This window comes from Hemiscyllium ocellatum, chromosome 11 (genome assembly GCF_020745735.1).
Source record: "Hemiscyllium ocellatum isolate sHemOce1 chromosome 11, sHemOce1.pat.X.cur, whole genome shotgun sequence".
NCBI lineage: Eukaryota > Metazoa > Chordata > Chondrichthyes > Orectolobiformes > Hemiscylliidae > Hemiscyllium > Hemiscyllium ocellatum.
The window spans coordinates 21,451,991-21,478,749 of NC_083411.1; the positions used below are offsets into that span (position 1 = coordinate 21,451,991).

At 43.6% G+C, this 26,759-nt stretch overlaps 1 protein-coding gene across 4 annotated transcripts in view; it reads right to left on the minus strand.

Annotated features, from left to right (window-relative positions):
• Positions 1-26,759, minus strand: part of col4a6 (collagen, type IV, alpha 6) — a 418,566-nt gene that overhangs the window by 99,605 nt on the left and 292,202 nt on the right. For all 4 annotated transcript variants that reach the window (XM_060832451.1, XM_060832452.1, XM_060832449.1 and 1 more), the window contains exons 19-23: positions 21,864-21,974; positions 17,973-18,113; positions 14,874-14,975; positions 5,920-6,080; positions 2,148-2,220 (exon numbers count right to left, since the gene is read on the minus strand). In XM_060832451.1, the coding sequence (XP_060688434.1) occupies positions 2,148-2,220; positions 5,920-6,080; positions 14,874-14,975; positions 17,973-18,113; positions 21,864-21,974 (588 nt within the window). The remainder of the gene's footprint in view (positions 1-2,147; positions 2,221-5,919; positions 6,081-14,873; positions 14,976-17,972; positions 18,114-21,863; positions 21,975-26,759) is intronic.

Genomic DNA, 26,759 nt, shown 5'->3' on the forward strand with positions numbered 1-26,759 from the left:
AGTATGTTTGAACTTCAATACAGAATTGATGAGTTCAATGTTCAAATATCTGAACAGTGAGATCCTGTGATAAATGGACTGGCTGGTGTGTGATACTAAGCTGAGTGGCAAGGTACGTCCCCACTTTATTTCCTGAATGATGCAAACTGAATAGATCTCAGAATCAAGCTCCAAAACTGGTCTAAAACTGCACAGAAGGGTAAACAAGTAGAAAAGATAATGTTAGGACTGATAAAATGAATATTTTTCTTCACACAAAAAGAAATGATTAACAGGCAGCATTGTGGTAACAAAAACTCTGAAGTAATTCAGCAGGTGCACTGACGTTTCAGTGGAACAGATCTTAGATATATTTGGGACTTTAAGCTCAACTTAGGTCAAGTAGTCTTCTTCATTCATTGTGGTGCTGCGATTCCTGCTGGCCAATGCACGTGTTTGGGTTTACAAAAGCAGAGCAATTACTTTCCCCTGCTTTTCTGTGAAACTTCTGAATCCCCATGGTTGATCAGTCTACTGTCACTCAGGTGCTCAGGAATGAAGACTGGCCCCTTGGTTGAGATACCAGAGTGCTGCCCGTGCCTATGCAGTGATCTTTCAGAATGGGTCACAATCTCCAACAGAAAGGGAGGCACTGGAGACTGTTATTCATTTGAAGGATTACCCAAGAGCTGAATTGAGAAATGTGTGCTCTCCAGTGCTGGAAACAGCACTTGCACACTTATTGAAGAATTGTTGCCTGATCAGATTGGAAGCATATTGTATTCTCTGGAAGACAGTATTGGCACAGGGAAGGAAAAATACCTTAAATTATGAGGTGCTTAATGCTGTCTCTGAGAAGCATCTCAAAATTCATCATATGCTGTGATAGACTACGAAATTTGGTTTACTGAAAGACAAGTTACATCATCCCGGTTCATATGATGGTGATCAAGAGAAGACTGTTGGTAGGACACTGGAAGATCTCTCTATACTTCTTCAAATGGTGCTGTAAGCAAGAGAATACTCTGGAGAGTGAGGTGCCATGACTGTGACTTTTCTGTCACTCTTTGCAGCACCTTCCTGTTTCGCTATAGACACGGATAGCCATGCCCATCTTCTGTGGGGCAACCATGTGAGACAGCTTTGAAAAATGCAATTGTTGGAGAAGTCCTTTATATTTTGCTTAGTGTTGTCCAATTCTGTGAAGTGACAGAGTTCCCTACTGGTTTAATGAGTAAAGACATTGCAAAATGAGGAACATTGTATCTGTTGCTCCAGATGCGGTCTCCTTTACATTGGGGAGACTGGACACCTTCTCGCAGACCCTTTTAGGGAACATCCCCGGGACACCCGCACCAATCAACCCCACCGCCCCGTGGCCGATCATTTCAACTCCACCTCCCACTCTGCTGAGGACAAGCAGGTCCTGGGCCTCCACCACCGCCACTCCCTCATCACCCGAAACCTGGAGGAAGAACGCCTCATCTTCCACCTCGGAATACTTCGACCCCAGGGCATCAATCTGGACTTCACCAGTTTCCTCATTTCCCCTCCCCCCACTTTACCCCAGTTCCAACCTGCCAGCTCAGCACCATCCTCATGACCTGTCTTGTCAATCTTCCTTCCCACCTATCCGTTTCACCCTCCTCTCTAACCTATCACCTTCATCCCCACCTCCATCCACCTATTGCACTCTTAGCTACCTTCTCCCCGTCCCACTCCCCTCCCATTTAACTCTCCACCCCGGAGGCTCCCTGCCTCATTTCTGATGAAGGATTTTTGCCCAAAACGTCGATCTTCCTGCTCCTCAGATGCTGCCTGACCTGCTGTGCTTCTCCAGCACCACTCTAATCTTGACTCTGATCTCCCGCATCTGCAGTCCTCACTTTCACCTGACAGAGACAAACAGACTGCTGGTCTGTATTGAGTAAGCTGGACTGGTGGGAGAAGCATTCAGGCCTGAAGGAGGCTGCTCTGACTTTCCACAGGGTATTATATCCCACATCATGTCTAAACACAAGAATGAAAAAACCTGCCGCAGAAACTCTTTTCGCCATCATTTAGAAATAAACACCAAGTCAATAATGGTTATAATGGATACCTGAACCATCTGTGTCTCAGGTTCAAATGGGATTACATGTACATTAATGGTCAAGTATAATTCATACCTTTTGCTGATATACCTGATGAGTCTCCCTTCTGTCCTTTTGGACCTAATCCTCCTGGCACACCTGGAACGCCCTAGAAGTTAAAAGGAAAGTCAGCATTCTCCATCTCCAGGCAGTCAATCTTTAACACAACACCGTGTTTCAAGTGTCTGCATTTTGATCTCATCAAGGGAGAAGCTTCTTTTGTAAATCACAACGCAATTTATAAGGATTGGGTTTACATATCTACACTTAACGCACAGTGAGAATCTAACTCTTGCTGTACTCAAATTGACTGGTGAGCTTATATAAAAATACAGAGCTTTACACTGATAACAGTCTAACTCAAAGAGAAGGAACAGCTTCCTTCCTCACTTATGTAAGAAAGATAAAATGCTAGTCAATGTTGCTCCACTGCTCAAGTTCCCTTCACTTATTATAGAATTCAAATTAATTGGAAGCCTAGCCTTTATTTATGACTAGCATTTAATTTAAAGGGATACTTCAACTGACCTCCTATCAATCACCTGTTCTATTAACCATATGATATTGTTTCTCCCAATTCATTGAAACTGCCGAGAAGTGAAAATCTCATGATTTAATTTGACTTTGCAGTTTTATCAATCATAACCCTGGAATATCAAAAGCAAAGAAGTGAGTTGTATGCTCATTGATTGGTTGTGTTTGTTAATTTGTTTCTGAAGAAAACTGTGAACAATGTTCAACACTGCTCAGTAGCAGCAGTGTATACCATCAACAAGATACATTGCAGAAATTCACCAAAGATCCTGAGACAGCACCTTCTAAACCCACAATCACTTCCATCTAGAAGGACAAGGGCAGCAAACAGTTTCAAACAATGTTTCATTGTTCCTTCAGCATTGTTAGGTCAAAATCCTGGAATTTGCATTCTAATAGTATTGCGGGTCTACCCAGAATGTAAGGACTGTAGCAGTTCAAGATGATAATTCATCAGCACTTTCTCAAGGACAACTAGGGATGGGCAATAAATGCTGGCCCAGCCAAAGATGCTCACATCCCATGAGTCAATACAAGAAAGTACAGTCAAAAACTCCACAAGTGCTTTCGAAGCGAACTGCATTCCACCTCCTCAGATCGGCATTTCCATTAGCTCTTTCTTTGATGGAAGTATAGTGGAGGGGAAAACATAATATAGAAAGTGCATCAGTATTTCTGATTTTAAATGATTAGAGCTTATCAAATCAATGTAAGAAAGATAAAATGCTAGTCAATGTTGCACCACTGCTCAAGTTCCCTTCACTCGTTATAGAATTCAAATTAATTGGAAGCCTGGCCTCATAATCCTGAATATTCAGGGGAGGAGAGGTGGTGGTTTAATGGTATTATTGCTAGACTTTAATCTAGAGACACCAGGTAATGTTCTGGGGACCTGAGTTCAAATCCCACCAGTAGATGGTGGAATTTGAATTCAATAAAAATCTGGAATTAAGTGTCTAATGAAAACCATGAGTCCATTGTTCATTGTTAGGAAAACCTATCTGGTTCACTAATGTCTTTTAGGGAAGGAAACAGCCATACCCAGTCTGGTTTATATGTGACTCCAGACTCACAGCAATGAGGTTCACCCCTAACTGCTCTCTGGGCAAGAATGCTGGCCGAGATAGAGAAACCCTCATTGTCATGAATGGAAGGAGTAACTGGAATGCAGAGTTCTGAGCTAATGCTAAGATTCTTGGTAGTGTCGATGAGCAGAGAGATCTCAGTATATACATCGTTGAAAGTTGCCACCCAGGTTGATAGGGTTGTTAAGAAGGCTTACAGTGTGTTAGCTTTTATTGATAGAGGGATTGAGTTTTGGAAACATGAGATCATGCTGCAGCTGTACTAAACTCTGGTGCAGCCACATTTGGAGTACTGTGTACAGTTCTGGTCACCGTATTATAGGAAGGATGTGGAAGCTTTGGAAAGAGTTCAGAGGAGATTTACCAGGATGTTGCCTGGTATGGAGAGAAGGTCTTACGAGGAAAGGCTGAGGGACTTGAGGCTGTTTTCATTTGAGAGAAGAAGGTTGAGAGATGACTTAATGAGACATATAAGATAATCAGAGGGTTAGATAGGTTGGACAGGGAGAGCCTTTTTCCTTGGATGGTGATGACTAGCACGAAGGGACATAGCTTTAAATTTGAGGGGTGATAGATATAGGACAGATATCAGTGATAGTTTCTTTACTCAGAGAATAGTAGGGGCATGGAACGCTCTGTCTGCAACAGTAGTAGACTTGCCAACTTTAAGGGCATTAAATGGTCATTGGTAGGCATATGGACGAGAATGGAATAGTGTAAGTTAGATGGGCTTCTGATTGGTTTCACAGGTCGGTGCAACATTGAGGGCCGAAGGGCCTGTACTGAGCTATAATGTTCTATTTTCTATGAATGAAGTAAAAAATATTCCTACACACTTGCTATGCTTCAAAATGTAATGTAAACATTTCACTGGAGATACCACCTGTAATCTTTGATTTTTGCATCTTTCTGTCTTATTACCCACGTTCACAGTCAGCCAGCCCCTGTACCATAATTAGTTGTCATGGTTTCTTTACTGGGGCAGAACCCAGTTTAAGTTCATAAGGTTCAGCCAAGGCTTGTTCATGTTCAATATTTTTTTTTAGGCAGTGTTGCTGACACTGAGACTGCTGTGTAACCATGTTTGTGTGCTCACTTGGAAATGTGCATGTGCACTATTCCAGACCCTCAATGTTCCTGACCATGCACAAAGTGTGCAGAACATTGAAATGGGGTCAGTGGCAGAGAGGACCTCCTCTGGGTAAATCAGACTCAACATTGGAATGAAGGGACAGGGAGTGGGAGAAGACAGGACTGGGATCAGGGAGTGGAAGCAGGCTGGTAGTTGGGGGTGATATCACACTGGTCTGGGTGGGGCAGAGACATTAAAGGTGCTTTTACGTCCACCCCAGCCTTCAAACACATTCGCCCCTCCGGCATTACCTCACTCCTCCGGTTCTACCCAGGGTCTCAATCGCTTTTCCCTCCACCTAGCTCCTCCGCCCCCCCACCACTCCAATCACTTTGCCTCCTCCCTCAAGATCCCAAACATCTCCCATTCCCACACCATCCCAGTTGCTGATATCCACCCCACCCCCCTCCCAAGTTCTCCTGGTATCTGCCCAGGTTCTGAGCCGAGCCCCAACCCCACATCCCCAATTCCTGTTCCTGACTCCAGTAAAGTCACATATGTTGGAAAATCAGCACAATACTGAAATACTTCAACAAAATACACTCACTGGTGTATCTGCTACTGTCTCCCTACAGCATACTGCACATGCTCCTCAATGTCAGCAAGCACAACCTTTGGTTTTGTTCACCCATAGTATGACTGACTGAGACGTTTACTTCCTTCAGAAATGGCACCTTGAACTGCTGCTGTCGCTGTGCTATATGTAGACCCACCCGGAGGGAGGGAATTCCAGAATTTTGACCCAGCAACAGTGAAGGAATAGCGATTTATTTCCAAGTTAGGATGCTGAGTGGCTTGGAGGGGAACTTGCAGGTGGTGGTGTTCCCATGTATTTGCTGCCCTTCTCCTTCTAGATGGAAGTGCTTGTGAGTTTGGTGAATTTCTGCAGTGCATCTTGTAAATAGTACACACTGCTGCTTCTGCATGTTGGTGGTGGAGGGAGTGGATCTTGTGGATGTGATGCCAATCAAGCGGGTGACTTTGTCCTGGATGGTGTCAAGCATCTTGAGTGTTGTTGGAGCAATCCTGACGGCTGTGAAAGGATAGTGCTACTTACTGGAGGGCCTGTTTGTCCTGGAGGTCCTGGGGGTCCTGGGTCTCCACACTGGCCTTTGCCACTATTGAAACCAGGCTTTCCTGGTTCACCAGGTGGGCCGGGGGGTCCTTGAATTCCATTCCCAGTTATCACTCCATCGCATGCACAAGCACCTGGCTCACCTGATAAAAGGAAGCACAAATATCCATGCTAGGACCACGCTCATTATTGAAATTACAGGACAAGAGAGATCTTTGGCCTCATTCCAGATGTTAGATAGTGAATAGAAGAAAGATCTTACCTATGATCGGGGCTGTGTCAATAGAATTTCACATGAAGATGTAAAAGATGTAATGAAGATGCAAAGATGTGCAGGTTAGGCGGATTGGCCATGGGTTACAGGAATGTGAGGTTACAGGAATAGGGTACCGGGTCTGGGTAGAATGTCTTCGGGGGGTGGATCCAAGATGGCGGCGACCCAGCAAGTCTGAGTCTACAGTGCTCCTCCCAAGACTGGGGCAAAGTGGGTCACCCACCCCCACCACACTCTCCAATTCATTTAAAATAGCTGTTTAATTTAATTAGCTGTTTAGTATTGAATTTAAACAATTTAATCTTCAGTAAAAATGACTAAAGGGAAGGGAACCCGCAGCTCTCAGCAAGCAGGAACCCCTCCCCCACTCTCTCCAGCTGCAGCAGAGGCGACCGCAGCTGCCCCGGGGGATTTACCTACAGTAGCGAGCCTCGTGGAAATCATCTCCAAACTGGATGCGAAGATCAATGCTTTTATTGAAGAATCCCAAAGCCGATGGGACTCACTCTCGGCCACGCTGCAAAAGCATGACCAAGACATTAAAGAAATCGAGCGCCTAGTTGGAGGGGCGGAGCTAAAGGCTGTGACCTCCGAAACTACAGCGCAATCAGCCGTGGATCGGGTCCGGACTCTCGTACAGCGAGCCCAGACCTTAGAGAACCATATTGACAACCTCGAGAATCGAGGTCATCGAAAAAATATTCGTTTGCTGGGCCTTCCCAAACGGGAAGAGGAAGGCCAGCTTACAGTGTTCCTTGAACAGTGGCTTCCACAGCTGTTAAATCTGAAGGCTGGATCAGGCCAGGTAAGGGTGGAATTGGCATACCGGGTTTCAATACATGGGCCCAGCATGAACCAGTGCCCCCATCCGGTCCTGTTCCGGCTGCAGAGCTATAAGGAGAGGCAGATACTCCTAGAAGCCTCTAGAAATCTTGGAAAAGATCCCCAAGCCATGATCTATTAAGGATCCAAGGTCATGTTATTCCAGGGCTTTTCCCCAGCTCTGGTCCGAAAGAGGAAGGCATTCGATGAGGCGAAGAATAGACAATAGACAATAGACAATAGGTGCAGGAGTAGGCCATTCAGCCCTTCGAGCCTGCACCGCCATTTAATATGATCATGTTTAAGAAGTGTTTAAGGGACTTAAATATTCAGTACTCCTTGTGCTACCCAGCGACGCTACGCTTTAACCACGAAGGATCCGTGTATAACTTTGGATCGCTGGAAAAGGCCAAGGAATTTTTGGACTCTTTTAGATAAATTGTAAGAGATAATTGATGTTGGTTTGCCTTCCCCTCCCCCACTCCAGTTTATATTCCCCTTTTTTTTACCTTACTGTTTAATATTATCTTGGGGGGTGGGGAGAGGGATTTATTTACTTGTTCTGTACTTAATGATTTTCTCCCCCCCCCTTGGCTTTTTTTTATTTTTTTATATATATATAGAGAGAGAGAGAGAGGCCAGGGGCTCTAGTTAATGTTGGTGGGGGGAGGTGGTTACCTTATTCTATTTTACCTCTGTCTCCAGGAGCGGGGTTGTTTTCCCTTGTTATTTTGTTTTATTATATTTAATTATTACTTGCTGAGGTTGTAATTTTATAGTTATATGTTTATACATGGTATTAACAATACCAAATATATCCAGGTGTTGGTGTGGGGGGTGGGGGGGTGGGGTGGGGGTAGGGTGCTCACTGTTAACTCTAGCTCTGTAGTATATTTGAATTCTCCTCATCCTATTGAGAAGCACCTGAGTCAAGGGTGAGGCACTGGTTGTGAGAGAATATGATGGACCTTTGGAAAGGAAGTGATACCCCCTGGGAACAAGGGGGAAAATCTCCATTTAAATACGTTTTATATTTTTTTTATTTAGAAATAGTTTTTTATTATACTGTTGTGAGTGGATTAGAGAGCCTTTATTTTTGTGAATTTTAGATGCTCTTTGCTCGGGATGTTCTGGAGAGGGTTTCCCCTCCCGAGGGGTCTCGGATTTGCCCGGACGATTATGATTGATCAGTCGGTTAAGTGGTGCACCTGGAATGTCATGGGGAGTAATTCGCCAGTCAAAGGAAGAAAATATTATCAAATCTCAAGAAAGAAAGAAAGAAAGGAGACACACTTGTTGGATAAAGAACACTTGAAATTACGACAGGATGGATTTGATCAGGCCTTTTTTTCTTCTTTGAGCTCAAAAAGCAGGGGAGGAGTTATTCTTATTCGTAAGAATTTCCCTTTCAAAATCCTAAATCAGATAAAAGATTAATCTGGACGATATATTCTGATTAAAGCCCTTATAAATGGAGAGGAATATGGGATTTTAAATTTGTATTGCCCCTCGGCACATCCTTTTAAATTTATAATGGAAGCCTTCTCAAATTTGATGGCTCTTGGTGCCCGTCATACAATTATAGGGGGAGACTTTAATTGTATTATGGATCCGGAAATAGATAGGATTCCCAAGAGTACTGCAGGGGTTTCTCCCAGATCTAGACAATTGATGGATTTGAACAAAGAATTAGGACTAGTAGATGTGCTACTGAGACTTTATAAAGCTCTGGTTAGGCCCCATTTGGAGTACTGTGTCCAGTTTTGGTCCCCACACCTCAGGAAGGACATACTGGCACTGGAACGTGTCCAGCGGAGATTCACACGGATGATCCCTGGAATGGCAGGTCTAACATACAAGGAACGGCTGAGGATCCTAGGATTGTATTCATTGGAGTTTAGAAGATTAAGGGGAGACTTAATAGAGACGTACAAGATAATACATGGCTTGGAAAGGGTGGACGCTAGGAAATTGTTTCCATTAGGCGAGGAGACTAGGACCCGTGGACACAGCCTCAGAATTAGAGGGGGTCAATTCAGAACAGAAAAGCGGAGACATTTCTTCAGCCAGAGAGTGGTGGGTCTGTGGAATTCATTGCCACGGAGTGCAGTGGAGGCCGGGACGCTAAATGTCTTCAAGGCCGAGATTGATAGATTCTTGTTGTCTCAAGGATTTAAGGGCTACGGGGAGAACGCTGGTAAGTGGAGTTGAAATGCCCATCAGCCATGATTGAATGGCGGAGTGGACTCGATGGGCCGAATGGCCTTACTTCCACTCCTATGTCTTATGGTCATATGTATGGAGATGTCTTCATCCACAGGGCAGAGATTTTTCTTTTTACTCCAATCCACATAAATGTCATAACAGAATTGATATGTTTTTTGCCCCCTCGATTTTTTAAAATTCCATATCATCCTGTAAAATAGGTAGTATAGCAATTTCCAATCACGGTGCTGTATATGTAGAAATCAAGGCGAGGAACAATGGGACGTCCACTCGGTATTGGAGTATGGACCCTTTCCTGATGAAAGATAGTAAATTTATAAAGTGCTTCTCTCAAGAATTTAAAACATTTTTTAGAAATTAATTCAGGTACAGCTAGTAACCCATCAATGATGTGGGAGACCATCAAAGCTAATGCGCAAGGTTTGATCGTCTCCTACTCAGCGACCCAGAAAAAATTAAAGGGAGAACAACAGCGTCTGCTCGAAGCTCGCTTAAAAGCAGCTGAAACAGCATATGCTGATCGACCTTCTATTATCAAATTGCAAAGGATTACGGCCCTTAGGACAGCTCTAAACACCACGCTTACCCAAACGGCTAAGAGGGAAATATTATTTGCAAAATAAAGGTTATATGAAGTTGGCGACAAACCGGGTAGATACTTAGCATTTCTTGCAAAGAAGAAAAAGGCCCCTCAAACTATCATGTCTATCAAGGAAAGTACGGGTATTTTGACTCATGATCATAAAAGGATTAACACAATTTTGAGAACATTTTCTTCTGTTTAAATAAATCGCAGGATTGTGAAGACAGGACTAGGAGGATGCAATCATTTTTTAAAAATTTGACCTTTCCGGACCTAACTCTGTAACAGGTATCGGTCTTAAATGCGCCCCTAACAGTCCAAGAAATACTTGACGCAATCAGGCAACTTGAGAGCGGTAAGGTACCTGGCCCAGATGGTTTTCAAGCTGAATTCTATAAAGAATTTACAGGAATATTGGCTGGTCCACTTATGGACATGTATAACTACGCATACAGTCAGGGCTGTCTCCCGCCTTCGTTGAAAGAGGCAAATATCTCTCTTATCCTTAAAAAAGGAAAGGACCCAGAAGATTGTGTGTCATACAGACCAATATCCTTGCTAAATGTAGATTTTAAAATCCTTTCTAAAATGTTAGAATTGAGACTAGAAAGGGTATTGCCACATATCATAAAGGTGGATCAGACGGGGTTCATTAAGGGCCGTAGATCATCCAATAATATTAGAAGGGTTTTGAATATGATTCAAGCCTGCTATCAGGGAAAGATACCAGAAGTAGTAGTCTCATTAGACGCGGAAAAGGCATTCAATAGGGTTGAATGGTCATATTTGTTTCACACATTGGAAAGGTTTGGCGTTGGAAAAGTGTTTACCAAATGGGTCTCAACATTGTATAGTGATCCCAAAGCAGTTGTGGTTACCAATGGATTAGGCTTGGATAGCTTCAGTGTGGATAGGGGCTGCCGTCAGGGATGTCCTCTCTCGCCAATATTATTTACGCTAATAATTGAACCACTAGCAGAAGCTATACGGGCTGATCCTAATATAAAGGCCCCGAGATTGGTACAGGTAAACATAAAATTACCCCTTATGCAGATGATGTTCTTCTATTCCTCAGTAATTCTCTGATGTCCGTGCCTCGCTTAATCCAAGTTATTAATACATTTAGCGCATTCTCAGGCTATAAAATTAATTTCTCAAAATCGGAGGCTGTGCCAATTGGTGGCCTTGCTATGATACCTCACTTAGTGAACGGATCCCACTTTCCCTTTCGGTGGTCCCCGGAGGGTTTCTTATATTTAGGCATTTTTATTGCCCCAGTATTTGGTCAGTTATACAAGGCTAACTTTGTGCATTCACTGGAAAGGATAAGGCAGGACCTCCAGCGATGGGGAGACCTTCCAATTTCCTGGCTAGGTAGAATAGCACTAATTAAAATGAATGTCCTGCCCCATCTCCTATACCCTATGAGAATGCTACCGGTGATGCTGCCGAGGCTGGCACTATGTAAATTATATAGCTGGTTGGGTTCCTTTATCTGGAATCATAGACGGCCCCTCATTAAGCTGAAGAAGCTACAGCTTCCACAGGCAAGGGGAGGATTGGACTTCCCAGATTTTAGGAAATATCAATTAAGCTCCCTATTAAGTTACATAGCTGATTGGGTCTTGTCTGACCCGCAATCAATCTGGCTGGACATCGAGGCTTCTCAAGTAAAATGCCCACTTATTAACCTTTTATTTTTAGACAAGAGGAAAATCATTACGGATCACTGTAAAAACCCTATAATACTAAACACAATTAAAGCTTGGAATATAATGTGGCAAAATGAGGGCAACTCACATAAAACATCCCCCTATGCGCTGATAGTGGGAGCATGGGGATTTCAACCGGGGTTTACAGATGTCACTTTTAAACTCTGGAGATCCAGGGGTATCTCATGTCTAGGGGACCTATTTAAATAAGGGGTTCTGATGTCTTTTGAACAGCTGCGTCAGAAATTTGGATGACCTCTTTCAATACTTCCAAATTCGAGATTATATACAGAAGAAGACTACGTTATTAGATAGTCTTTATAAACCAGATAGAGAATGTAGAGTGCTACGGCCAATGGGGGTATCTTCAGTCAGTACTATTTATCATTTATTACATGATGAAGTATTGGGAGATATGGACAATCTGCTTAAAACATGGGATCAGGATTTGAGACTAGAAATCTCTCTAGAAATGTGGAATGAGATTTGGGAAAACGCCAGAAGAATCACCATCTGCAACAGAACTGAGGCTATCCAGCTGAAGATACTTCATAGGGCCCATATAGCACCGGATCGATTGGCAAAGTTTAAGGCAAGAGCATCTCCAATGTGTCCCAAATGTAAAATAGAGTGGGCACACTTGTACATTGCCTATGGGGACCTGTCATAAGATCCGTAGATACTGGACTAAAGTAGCAAGTACCCTGACAGAAATTTTAGAAACGGATATTAAAATGGACCCTGTATCTCTCCTTTTGGGCTTTTCGAACTTACCCTCCCTGGATATGCACGGGAAGAGATTATTTTCTATTCTCTCTTTCTGTGCAAGGAAAAATATTTTGGTGAACTGGGTGGCTGAGGGCCCCCCTGCACTTTCAAATTGGCACAGATTAATTATGGAATGTATTCCCCTTGACTTCCTTACAAATATGGTGCACCAAAAGACTGAATTATTTCACAAAATAAGGCAGCCCTTCTTGAATTATATAAATACAGATTTTCGGCCATCCTAACAAGGGCTTTTGTTTAATTGAGATTGTGAACCTGGCTGGTCCAGGGCCCCGTGGGAGAGGAATCCCGCACGAATACGGGTTTTGTTACATTTGATGTTAACACATTCCGAGCATGTATCTCACTACCCAATTTCTGTGTTATCCGTTGGTTTTTTTTCTTCTTTCTCTTATTTGAATAATGTAAGAGACTTAATATACACTCTGGTTAGTTTTAGGTTAGATTAGTAGTTAGTTGAGTTTTGTTTTTTCTCTCGGTATTTTTCTTTTATTAAATTTTGGTTATTATTTATTTAGGATTTAATTGTATATCAATGCTTGTACTTGAGAGTTTTTTTTATTTTTGTAAACTTGTAAAAATGTTAAATTTCCAGTAAAAACATCTGTAAAAAAAAAAATGGTCTTTGGAGGATTGGTGTGGACTTGATGGATCAAATGGCCTGCTTCCACAAAGAAGGGATTCTTTGACACTGTGAATCTATGAACATTTTGGGTGCCCTACAATGACTGAGGGCAGCTGAAAATCAGCCAATTCATTTCAATTCACACTAATGCTCATATGTCAGAAGGGCACTGAACCAAGTTGCCCCACGTAATAATGTACGACACATTATTTTACGAAGGCCTCATGCACCAACCCACCACAATATGATGACTTGCTCACACTCTCGTTCAGCTTCAGGTCAGGCCTTGGCAGCTCCTTCTTTTTCTTGGAGAATTGAATGCCTTGAGGGTTTTGGAGCTCACACTTAATTGGTGCATGGGTGTGTGGGTGCTGGTTGGTGACTCCCACCACTGAACCATTCCAGGCCAGGAAAGCTCATGGATGGTCAGTCTGGTCCAACTCCAATTACTGTCCAATTATGGGTCACATTATGACACTGATAACAATTAGTAGAATGTTTACTTGGGGGCCCTGGGGACTGGCGGGGTTGGGAGGGGGTGGAAGTATAAGCATGGCCTGGAATCCCTCACTGAACCTCAGTGCATCCATTGCTTGGATTAAATTACCTCCTTATCCTAATTACATCATACACAGGCCATACTGAAAACTGCATTAGATGACTGCTTGATCTGCAAACTACCGCTACTACAGAAATAGCAAGCAAGTCATCTCAGCGTTACCACAGAGATTGGTGTTCTCCATGTGGTGAAATTTTCCCACAAATCAATAAGATGCTATTTGCTGCAAAATAAAGTAAATGCTAGGAGTGGAAATTTGAAAAAAACAGAAAATGGTCAGGCAACATCTGTAGAGGAAAAGAGAGGGAGAGAGATAGAAAGAAATTGAGAGAGATTGAAAGAGAGGGAGGGAGAGCGAAAGAGAGACAAGGGGACAGAGACAGAGAGACATATCGCGAGAGCATTAATGATTCAAGTCAATCACGAAATATCATCAACTTGAAATGTTAAATCTATTTCTCTGTCTTTTTAGATACCGTTTGACCTGTTGCATGTTTATCATATTTTGACTTTCCATTTCAAAAGTCATTATCAGATAATGTCCCACAGTCTTCATCAGTCTGTGGGTTTCAATTCATATTCTGAAGCATCACCTGAAACACTTTCTTTCCCCACATACCCCTCGTGCAGTTATTTTACAGAAACCCAAAGAACTGAAAGAACAAATTCATAAAAACAAGTTTAGCAACAGCAACATTTCACCATTAACATGAAAAACAAGGCTTTTAGCTATTCAGAAACGTCTGCATCAAGAAGCTTCTCTTCTTCCTGTTCCAAATAGGTGCTGAAGAATAAGAAGCAAAACTAGCAAAGAAATGGGGTCAAATGCTCTTGGCAGCAATGGTGTAGAGACTTGGGAGCCCTAGTGAGACTTAAATACAATAAAACCTCAGTGGCACTGACTTACCAGATAGCATTCTGGCCTCAGTCAGAAGGCTTGATGTGTAAGTTCTGTTTAATTAACAATTCCATGCACCAATGGAGTATTGAGACTGTCAGAAATGCTGTCCTGCAGTTCAGATGTTAAACCAAGGCTCTATATACCTGTCTGAGTGAATGTTAAGGAATCCTGAGCTCTATTCCAAGCTGCCTGGCTAATTGTTGTACCTCAAGCAGTATCATGAATGACCTGCTCATTATCTTATTGCTATCTATGGGCCTGAATGTGTGCAAATTAGTTTCCATCTTTTCTCAATGACAACAGACCCAGCACTTCAAAAATACTTCCTTATGAGAGCTGCTTGTGTTTGTGAGAACGAGTAATCGGTCTGTGGGGAGAGGTCTCTATTAGAGATTAAAGAAACAAATTAACTCACAGACAAGGACAGTCCAGTCAATTTACTCACCCTTAGAGCCTTTACTTCCCCTGAATCCTGGTGGTCCGGCTGGTCCAGGCAATCCTGGAGGACCAACTGGTCCAGGGACTCTGGTCCGACTACTTGAAGGACCTGATTGAAAAACGACACTGACCTTAGTAACGCATCTCTAGCAGAGGGGATTGAAAATAAAAGAGGGTTACATTTTACAACCTCTTACTATTTTTTTCTTTTATTCAAAGTGCTTTTAATTGCTGTTAAGTATTAAAACCAAGGGCTCCTTTTTTTATATCAGGCTGAAAGTATGAGGGGGAGACAAGTTAATGCAGGGGTGAGGAAGATCCCTGCCTGCCAAACTGTCCAGGGAGTCCTAACAGTCATCTATACCCTAGTTAGCCTGCAGCTGCTAAAGGAATGACTTGACTGAATGTAAAATGGATGATAATATAACTTATGTGGTTCGTCACACAAAAGCTACAATGGTAAAATACATTCTCTTGATTTGGCCACCGTTGCCTGGGTATCAGCCATGGCTCAAGTGGTGACTCTTTCCATTCTAAGACAAACTTGGTAAGTTCAAGCTCTACTCTGCAGTCCAATGTTCCCTTTAAACAGCAACCCAAAGATTATCAGGTAGATTTCTCAGAAATTGCCCACTTTAAGATATTGAACATGCACCCAAAAATCTTTTAAAATGTATCATGCCTTCAAACAGGCCACATTTTCAAATATTTACAGAGGACATTGCTTGGGTCTGTTATTACAGAACTGAGGTGAGTTTTGCATCATCTCGTAGCTGAGTCTTGAAAATCTGTCAGCCCACACAAGGCCAGAAACCCCACGTGTTCTTTAAAGATCTCTGTGGTGACTCAGGTCTTCACCTTCCCTTCAATAATACCCCTAAACTCTCTGCTCATTATCCTAATGACCATGTCTGGATCTTGTTGCTTCTGCCATCTTTCCAACAACAAAAATAGATCCAAGTCTTTTCAAATGAACTGTTCTGAAGAAGGGTCACTGGACATTAGCTCTGATTCCTCTCCATTAACGCTGCTAGATCTGCTGAGCTTTTCCAGCAATTTCTGTTTTTTGTTTCCGATTTCCAGTAACTGCATTTCTTTCTTTTTTTTCAAATAAACTTAGTTGCTTGTGAAAAGTGCTTCAGAAGTACATAGTACTGCTTTTCTTTAGCTGTGAACTTTAACATCCTAAAATATTTTAAAGCTTTGTGCATCGTTTAAGAATTGTGTGCACTGACTGACTGATGAAAATGACAAAGATTTGCTCTTGCCAATTAGCTACCCCTGACTGTTAGATATGGTCCTTAAACAAAGCTATCTACAATAGATCGCAAGGGTGCAAATTAATGCTCACTTTACAAGTTACTGTATGACCACCTTAGAGTCCAAGTTGTTATATACAGTGTATGTGAACTATTTCCTCACTCTTACTTGAGACACAGATCTTTTACACAAGATCCAGTCAACAAATGGTTAACAAAGTCAAAAATTTTACAAACTTAAATGCAGAATGTTTAAGGAAAAAAAATTGAGTCCTTATTGGTAATATTGCCAGACTGAGGATTCATAGCAATATTCCAAGCTAGTTAATACCTTTCTGATTCCCATTATCCACACACTCTGCGGGTCCATCACAGACTAAAAAGTAAAGTCATTGGACAAACATCGATAAGAACACAATACAAAAAAGCCAACAAAACAGCAGCATGAAAGATGCAAGTTCATTCACTCATAAACATTTCACCTTGTACTTGATTAAAGTGCAGTCTTGAACAGCAAAATATCTTCAACAAATTCATATCACAATTATGCACCCTCTAGTGGCAGCAGTCGGTAGTTTTAATGAAACAGTGAAGAAAGTTGGAGAATTCAAAAGACTTACAAGTTGCCCCAAATGAAATCTAAAATATTTTGCAGTTCCATGACTGAATGTATGTAGCAGAGGGTTATGAGCACGTTGAAAACTAAAGGAGGGAGGTCAAAGCAGAAGTTTACTCGTAGTGTAAAAAAACTATGAGACAGGCAGGTACACTGTGACTGTAAATTTTACACATATAATTCCCACTGCACAAACCTCTGTCACTGATTTGCAAGATCATAACCTTTACTTGATAAAAGAATAAATTCAAAACCACGACCCAAAATATAACACAATGTTGACATAGTCAAGCAACAGCCTGACACAGTCATGCTCATATTATTGGCGTGACCTCCGGCAGTCTTCACTGAACCAGAGTTGACCCCATAGCTTGGCGGTAATGAGAATACGGGGGACATGCTGAGCCATGAGGTTACAGAGTGTGTTGGAGTACAGTTGTGCTGCTGATGATGACCCACAGCACCCCATGGCTGTTCAGTGTCCAGTTGCTAGAACTGCTGGAATGTATTACTTTCAGTGCACTGGTGCTCATAACACAATGGAGGTTCTCCTCAATATGAAGAGGGGACCTTATCTCCACAAATCTATGGAGTGGTCTCTCCTAATCATATTCTTAGTCACAGCCTATCTAGAGTCTTAATGTTGACTAAGGTTTTCAATGAAAAGATGCATCTAGTCCTTGCAGTTCTTTTGTCCTCTTGTCATTCCTTGTTCTCGCAGAACTGTGTCTCCTCACTCTGCTATTTTCCCACTTACCCTAAGCTAACCCAAACATATAATATCTTTACAAAGTAGAACAATGTATAGATAGGGCCTAGACTACCTAGATCTCAAAACTATTGAGTTTGGGGACCAAGGAAAAACTGGATGTGGCCTAATCAGTGCTTCTTGATTATGTTGTCTTCTCTTCACCTCTTTTCAACCTGCTTAATGGTCATGACTCTTCATCTAGATTTCCAAGTGAGCAAAAAAGGAGAGCATTTATTAATCCAGCCAACTACCTCACTGTACAAGAATTGCCCAGGGTAACTCCCTCACAGGTGGGATGGCATAGTGACTGAGACTTGGCTTGGGGATACCAACCCTCAGTGCCATGAATTGCATCCCAAATGATAGCTTTTCAGCTGTTTTGCTCAAAACAGTCGGATGATACTCCCAGCAAGTAACAACATCTAAATTCATACCTTGTATGCATGATTCGGAACAATTCCTTTCAACTATGCTATGTACCTGGTATGCCAGGAGGTCCAGGTGGGCCTGGTAATCCTGGTGGCCCTTGTGGTCCCGGTTGTGAGAATATCATTCTTCCTGGTGCTCCTCTCTCGCCTTTAGGTCCTTTAACACCTGAAAATCCTGGTAAACCCTTGGAGCCTAATCAATGGAAACAAAAACTGAACATTAACAAGATGCAGTGGTGATAACCTCCCTATAGCCACAATGTCACTAATATATCAAACCTGGCCTGACTCCATCATTATACACTTACTCATAGAGTCATAGAAATGTACAGCATGGAAACAAACCCTTTGGTCCCACCCGTCCATGCCGACCCGATATCCCAACCCAATCTAGTCCCACCTGCCAGCACCCGGCCCATATCCCTCCAAACCCTTCCTATTCATATACCCATCCAAATGCCTTTTAAATGTTGCAATTATTTCAGCCTCCACCACTTCCTCTGGCAGCTCATTCCATACACACACCACCCTCTGTGTGAAAATGTTGCCCCATACATCCCTTTTTATATCTTTCCCCTCTCACCCTAAACCTATGCCCTCTAGTTCTGGACTTCCCAACCCCAGGGAAAAGACTTAAAATTTAAAACTGCTTCAGATTAGGGAAGGTGCTGGTATAAAGGGGACACCCAGATTTGAACTGGGGAATCTCTTGATCTGCAGTTAAATACTCTACCATTGAGCTATACCCCCAGCTTCCTGATAAATACCAATCAGTATTATTAAATCAACACAAACACACCGTCCTCAATTCAAAGTATGCAAATGAAGAATCTTTAATGTTTTGCACATGGAAAGCAAAATGAACTCAAGTTCAGAATTTTAAAATAAAACAAAATGCTAGAACATCCAAGTTATCTTGAGGCATTGTGGCCTCAACCTTTGCCAGGATGGAGCACCTCCCCATCATGGTGGTGATATCACAATTTGTCAGGAATAGCAAGTCCCATCCCTGCCTGTCTTCTCTAGTTTTCACGGGATTGGGGATTCGAGATGGGACATTTGAAATGGCCAGCTGCCTCACTGAGACAGGATTTTAGAATCTCTGGAGAGTATGACCCAGAGTGTTCAGAATAGACCAGGTAAGAGAAAGTCCGGACGCAGTGCATTTCTTTTGGATAGCCAGTGTTCCCCTTTGGAAAACTGAAGCATCCCTGCAGATATAGTCAGAGGCAGGAAGGGTGATATAGCAGAGATCCTCAGATAGCTGGTTCCAGTATCCTTTGTGGTTGGGTTAGGGATCCTTTGGGGTGGTGAGTTATCAGATATCCCCTAAGGCAGTTATCACAGAATCCCTACAGTGGAGAATCTGGTAATTCAGTCCATCAAATCCACACCAACCTCAAAAGAGCAATCTATCCCACTAATCTTTCCCTGCAACCCTGCATTTTCCCATGGCCAATCCACCTAACGTGCACATCTTTGGACTGTGGGGGGAAACCAGAGCACCTGGAGAAAACCCGCACAATTGCAGAGAAGAATATACAAACTCCACACAGACAGTTGCCTGGGTGGGAATCAAACCTGGGTCCCTGGCATTGTGAGGTAGCTGTGCTAACCGCTGACACTGTGCCACCCCAACTACAGATGGTGTAGAAACTCTTTGGAACTTTCCAACTTGTCAACACCAGTCAACCAGTGTCAAACAGAAGATTTGCAATAAGTGACTTTTCTCACGCAATCTTCCACGCTTCATTCCATTATCTTTACAAGAGTGGTTTGGTCCCCTTGGTGCTCTCAGCTGTGGCTTATCTAGAGTCTTTATGGTGGCTCAGGTTTTTAATGTAAAAATACATCCAATCCTTGCAGTTCTGCTGTCTCCTGTCTCTCCTTGTTCTGCATCAGCAGAATTCTCTCTTCTTGCAGTGATAAGTTCCCACTTACAATAAGAAACCCACACATGCAATATCTTACAAAGCAGAACAATGACTCGTACCATTGGTCGGTGCCCTTTTTGTGCAATTGTATAGCAGGAGAGGCAGAATTCCTCAACACTACTGGAACTTGTATTTAAGGCATTACTGGCCTGTATTTAAAGTCCAGCTGCACATCAGTTCAAATGCTGCAAACTAGGAACCTCCCTTCATCTTGTGGTGCTGGAACTTTATGGTACAGAAAGGAAAGCTTCACGGACGGCAACCCAGGACACCGGGCTAACAAGGTGGTGGAGAGAGGTCCCTCCTTTTCCCTGCAGACTGACGCAGGGTGCCACTCCACCAGACACAGCAAGCCTGGACAAGATAGCTCCGACATCACTGCTGTGGTGGAAGTGAGTGAATGGGTAATCTTCTCTCTGCCACCCCACACTCACGGGTCCTTCTGCTTTATAGGGTTACTCGGGTGATGTAGGTCCATCAGGATGCCCAGCTTATATAACACTCCTTCAAACTCTGCTTGGGCACCAACTTCTCACCAGGGCTCATGGAGTCCAACTCCAACTGTTGCATGTATCATATCCACTAAACAGCTCTTAACTACCTCATTCTTGCAAACAACCAACCTTTCCTACCCACTGTGTTAACTCATCGCAGACACTTTATCACTCCTCCTGCCTGAGAATCACCACAATCCTCTTTTCTATCCATTTCATACTCACTCTCTCTTTTGGGTCAATGGGTGTGGACATCGGACTTTCCCCTCCTCCCAAGCTTAATACATTGCCAGGGAAGAGCAAAATTAAGGGACGGACTGCAATAGCTGACCAAGCTGCTTTATGCTGTGCTGCCCTACCATTACCACCATTGCTAATTCATCCTTCATCACCAAAACTGTTTATCCCTCTTGGATAATTCATTCCTTCTTTCTTCTTATTCAGCTACAAGGAACATTCAGCGAGCGTTTGCTAAGAGCAGACCAGCACCGGAGTCCCTCAGCTGTGCCTCAGCATCTGAAGATGAAGCCTTTGACTCGGCCTGGTGAAGATTCACCAGCAAGGCTTTCACCTGTGCCCCCAGCACCACTAGCTTGGAGTCGGTCACCGCATTGGGTGATCTTTCTAGACTCGCCTCCAGAGCACAGTCTGCTGAGCCCATTGCTGACATGTTCGCTGCAGCAGGTTGAGGGAAAATAGAAGCACATCCCAGGTCTCTGGCACCCAGAGGATGCTAGAACCTGCTCAGCAGCAGGAAGGAGACAATCTCATGGTCTCAGATATTTGCAATTTAATCAAAATGCACATACAGACATAACCTTTTAGCCTCCCCTTGTTTCCATCGCGTGTTATATTTACCGTCTTCAATTTAGCCCACAGCACTGGAAATTCCAGTGTCCTTGATGGCCCTAGACTGTCCCAAGCTCTCTTCCTCCCTCTACAAGGATTTCAGTGAGTCCCTCTCTCACTGCACCCCCCAGGTCATCTCCTCTGCACAGAAGACCTCCTTCCACCTATCCCACCTCCATCGCCCCTCCCCCTAGTCCCTCCTCCCTACCTTTTATCTCAGCCTGCTTGGCTCTCTCTCTCTTATTCCTGATGAAGGGCTTATGCTCGAAACGTCGAATTCTCTATTCCTGAGATGCTGCCTAACCTGCTGTGCTTTGACCAGCAACGCATTTGCAGCTGTGATCTCCAGCATCTGCAGACCTCATTTTTTACTCATGTAGAGGTCAGGGTGACTGTGACCTGTGAGAATTCATGCGCACTCCTGGAGCTTCCAGTCCCCTCCTGTTGTATATTAGGTCCCACCTTTCTACATTCAATTGTCTTCACCGTCCGCACCCCTCCCCCCTGCTGCCTCCACATCCCAGTACAAATGAAGCCCTTCCTTACAACTTGAGTTACCCACTTTCCCCACAACTTCTTCTTGATTATTTTTTTCATTCTGTCTGTGCTTTCCAACTTCCTCACAATTGCTGATACCGCACTAGGAAGGGGAAATTCCAGCCATACCTCGAACTTGTGCTGGAAAGCCCGGAGATCCTGGCAATCCCGGTGAACCTGGTATGCCTTGGATTCCTGAAGGGCCTGGGAGCCCTGGTGAACCTGAATCTCCAGGGGGACCTGCAATTGGAAAACACAAAGGTCAAAGTTCATGTCATATCCTTGCGCACCTGAACACATCTCTGAGTAGAACATATTTCACCTTTCCAAAATCAAAGGTGAAAATGAGGATGTATGAGATTTCTGACCAATACTTTGATTAATGGACTATGAATAGCAAGATTCCTGCTAGACTGTCAGGAATGTCAACTAACTATTCAAGTAGTTTGGTCCAAGATTCCTCAATTATAACACAGAATATTTAAATTTCTATTCATCTCAGGCTTTTCCCTCAAACCTTTCAAGCCATTATTCCAAGATGATCCCTGTTTTGATGTTTTATTGGACAGCAGATATCCTCTAGTGCTGTACACATGAGGCTCATCAAGTCCTGTCAGTGAATGTTCACTATTAAACAATTGAGCAGTAAGGCCACAGTGTAGCCCAAATGGTAGATTTGGTCAGCAGGACTCACTTATTCTAATCAGGAGGATGTCTGCATTTTATTAACCTCCTTCATCTTCAACTGGTAACACTGAATCGGGCAACAGAATTTCCCAGCATGATCAGGGATCAAATAAGCCAATCATAGAGTCATACAGTCATAGAGATGTACAGCACAGAAACAGACCCTTCGGTCCAATTCATCCAACCGACCAGATGTCCCAACCCAATCTAGTCCCACCTGCCAGCACACGGCCCATATCCCTCCAAACCCTTCCTATTCATATACACATCTAAATACCTTTTAAATGTTGCAATTGTACTAGCTTCCATCACTTCCTCTGGCAGCTCATTCTATACACGTACCACCCTCTGCGTGAAAACGTTGCCCCTTAGGTCTCTTATATTTTTCCCCTCTCATCCTAAACCCTCTAATTCTGGACTCTCCACTCCAAGGAAGAGACTTTGTCTATTTATCCTATCCATTCCCCTTATGATTTTATAAACCTCTATAAGGTCACCCCTCAGCCTCTGACACTCCAGAGAAAACAGTCGTAACCTATTCAGCCTCTCCCTATAGCTCAAATCTCCAACCCTGACAACATTCTTGTAAATCTTTTCTGAACCCTTTCAAGTTTCACAACATCTGTCCGATAGGAAGGAGACCAAAATTGCACACAATATTCCAAAAGTGGCCTAATCAATGTCCTGTACAGCCGCAACATGACCTCACAACTACTGTACTCAACACTCTGACCAATAAAGGAAAGCCTACCAAACGCCTTCTTCACCATCCTATCTACCTGCGACTCCACTTTCAAGGAGCTATGAACCTGCATCCAAGGGCTCTTTATTCAGCAATACTCCCTCAGACCTTACATTAAGTATATAAGTTCTTCACTTTCCCAAAATGCAGCACCTCGCATTTATCTAAATTAAACTCCATCTGCCACTTCTCAGCTCATTGGCTCATCTGATCAAGATCTTATTGTAATCTGAGGTAACCTTCTTCATTGGCCACTACACCTCCAAGTTTTGTGTCATCTGCAAACTTACTAACAATACCTCTTATGCTCACATCCAAATCAATTATATAAATGACAAAAAGTAGAGGACCCAGCACCAATCCTTGTGGCATTCCACTGGTCACAGACCTCCAGTCTGAAAAACAACCCTCCACCACTACCCTCTGTCTTCTATCTTTGAGCCAGTTCTGTATCCAAATGGCTAGTTCTCCCTGTTTTCCATGATATCTAACCTTGCTTACCAGTCTCCAATGAGGAACCTTGTTGACCGCCTTACTGAAGTCCATATAGATCATGTCCATCGCTCCGCCCTCATCAATCCTCTTTGTTATTTCTTCAAAAACTCAATCAAGTTTGTGAGGCATGATTTCTCACACACAAAGCCATGTTGACTATCCCTAATCAGTACTTGCCTTTCCAAATACATGTACATCCTGTCCCTCAGGATTCCCTCCAACAACTTGCCCACCACTGACATCAGCCTCACTGGTCTATAGTTCCCTGGCTTGTCCTTACTACCCTTCTTAAACAGTGGCACCACATTAGCCAACCTCCAGTCTTCCGGCGCCTCACTGTGACTATTGATTATACAAATATCTCAGCAAGGGGTCCAGCAATCATTTCCCTAGCTTTCCACAGAGTTCTGGGGTACACCAGATCAGGTCCTGGGGATTTATCTACTTTTATGTGTTTCAAGACATCCAGCATTTCCTCCTCTGTAATATGGACATTTTTAAAGATGTCCCAATCTATTTCTCAACATTCTACATCTTCCATGTCCTTTTCCACAGTAAATACTGATGCAAAATATTTGTTTAGTATCTCCCCCATCTCTTGCTGCTCCACATAAAGGCCGCCTTGCTGATCTTTGAGGGACCCTATTCTCTCCCTAGTTAATCTTTTGTCTTTAATGTATTTATAAAAACCCTTTGGATTCTCCTTAACGTTATTTGCCAAAGCTATCTCATGTCCCCTTTTTGTCCTTCTAATTTCCCCTTTAAGTATACTCCTACTGCCTATATACTCTTTTAAGGATTCATACAATCTACCTTGTCTATACCTGACATATACTTCTTTCTTTTTCTTAACCAAACCATCAATTTCTTTAGTCATCCAGCATTCCCTACACCTACCAGCCTTTTCTTTCACCCTAATAGGAATATACTTTCTCTGGATTCATGTTATTTCATTCCTGAAGGTTTCCCATTTTCCAGCTGTCCCTTTACCTGCAAACATCTGCCACAAGTCAGCTTTTGAAAGTTCTTGCCTAATACCATCAAAATTAGCCTTCCTCCAATTTAGAACTTCAACTTTTAGATCTGGTCTATCCTTTTCCATTGCAATTTTAAAACGAATAGAATTATGGTCGCTGCTCCCCCACTGCCACCTCAGTCACCTGCTCTGTCTTATTTCACAAGAGTAGGTCAAGTTTTGTAACTTCTGTAGTGGGTATAACCAAACCAAGCACGGCTTTGTTCAATCCAGTACACTAAAGTGTATTATGATGAAGGATCTATAATATAGAATGTAATCATTTTTGGAAGGTGGCTTTTAAAATAGAGGCAGAGGGATTTGGGTTTGCGCTGTGAAAGATTTATTTTATGACAAGTCAGAAAGTCATTCTAGAATCATGACCTCAGTGCTAAGAAAATATATGCCCTCAACCAACTGTATGGCAGATCCCTGTGGCATTACTGGATAAGATGTTTAAACTGTTAGGTTTCTGACAAACACATTGGGGCAGTAAGTTTTGTTTTGATTTCAGATCAGAAGGTTCATAACTTTCTTTCAAAAGTATCACAGAATCCCTGCAGTTTGGATGCAGGCCATTTGGCCTGTCAAGTACGGTGGTTCAGTGGTTAACACTGATGCCTCATAGCGCCAGGGACCTGGATTCAATTCCAGCCAGTGAGGACTGCAGATGCTGGAGATCATAGCTGAAAATGTGTTGCTGGAAAAGGGCAGCAGGGCAGGCAGCATCCAAGGAGCAGGAGAATAGACATTTCAGGCTTGAGCCTTTCTTCAGGAATGAGGAGAGTGTGCCAAACAGGATAAGATAAAAGGTAGGGAGGAGGGACTTGGGGTAGGGGCATTGGAAATGCGATAGGTGGAAGGAGGTTAAGGTGAGGGTGATAGGCCGGAGTGGGGGTGGGGGCGGAGGGGTCAGGAAGAAGATTGCAGGTTAGGAAGGTGGTGCTGAGTTCGAGGGTTGGGACTGAGACAAGGTGGGGGGAGGGGAAATGAGGAAACTGGAGAAATCTGAGTTCATCCCTTGTGGTTGGAGGGTTCCTAGGCGGAAGATGAGGCGCTCTTCCTCCAGCCGTCGTGTTGCTATGGTCTGGCGATGAAGGAGTCCAAGGACCTGCATGTCTTCGTTGGAGTGGGAGGAGGAGTTGAAGTGTTGAGCCATGGGGTGGTTGGGTTGGTTGGTCCGGGTGTCCGAGAGGTGTTCTCTGAAACATTCCGCAAGTAGGCAGAACTCACTCTGAACAACTTCTCTTTCCAATCCTCCCACTTCCTCCAAACCAAAGGAGTAGCCATGGGCACCGGCATGGGCCCCAGCTATGCCTGCCTCTTCGTAGGATATGTGGAACAGTCTATCTTCCGCAGCTACACTGGCACCACCCCCCACCTTTTCCTCCGCTACATTGATGACTGTATCGGCGCTGCCTCGTGCTCCCACGAGGAGGTTGAGCAGTTCATCCACTTTACCAACACCTTCCACCCCGACCTCAAATTCACCTTGACCGTCTCAGACTCCTCCCTCCCCAACCTAGACCTCTCTATTTCTATCTCGGGCGACCGAATCAACACGGAGATTTACTATAAACTGACGGACTCCCACAGCTACCTAGACTACACCTCCTCCCACCCTGCCCCCTGTAAAAATGTCATCCCATATTCCCAATTCCTTCGTCTCCGCCGCATCTGCTCCCAGGAGGACCAGCTCCAATACCGAACAACCCAGATGGCCTCCTTCTTCAAAGAACGCAATTTCCCCCCAATCGTGATCGACGGTGCTCTCCACCGCATCTCCTCCACTTCCCACACCCCAACCCTTGAGCCCCGCCCCTCTAATCACCACCAGAACAGAATCCCACTGGTCCTCACCTACCACCCACCAACCTCCACATACGTCGTATCATCCATCGTCATTTCCGCCACCTCCAAACGGACCCCATCACCAGGGATATATTTCTCTCCCCTCCCCTATCAGCGTTCTGAAAAGACCACTCCCTCCGTGACTCCCTTGTCAGGTCCACACCCCCCACCAACCCAACCTCCACTCCCGGCACCTTCCCCTGCAACCGCAAGAAATGCAAAACTTGCGCCCACA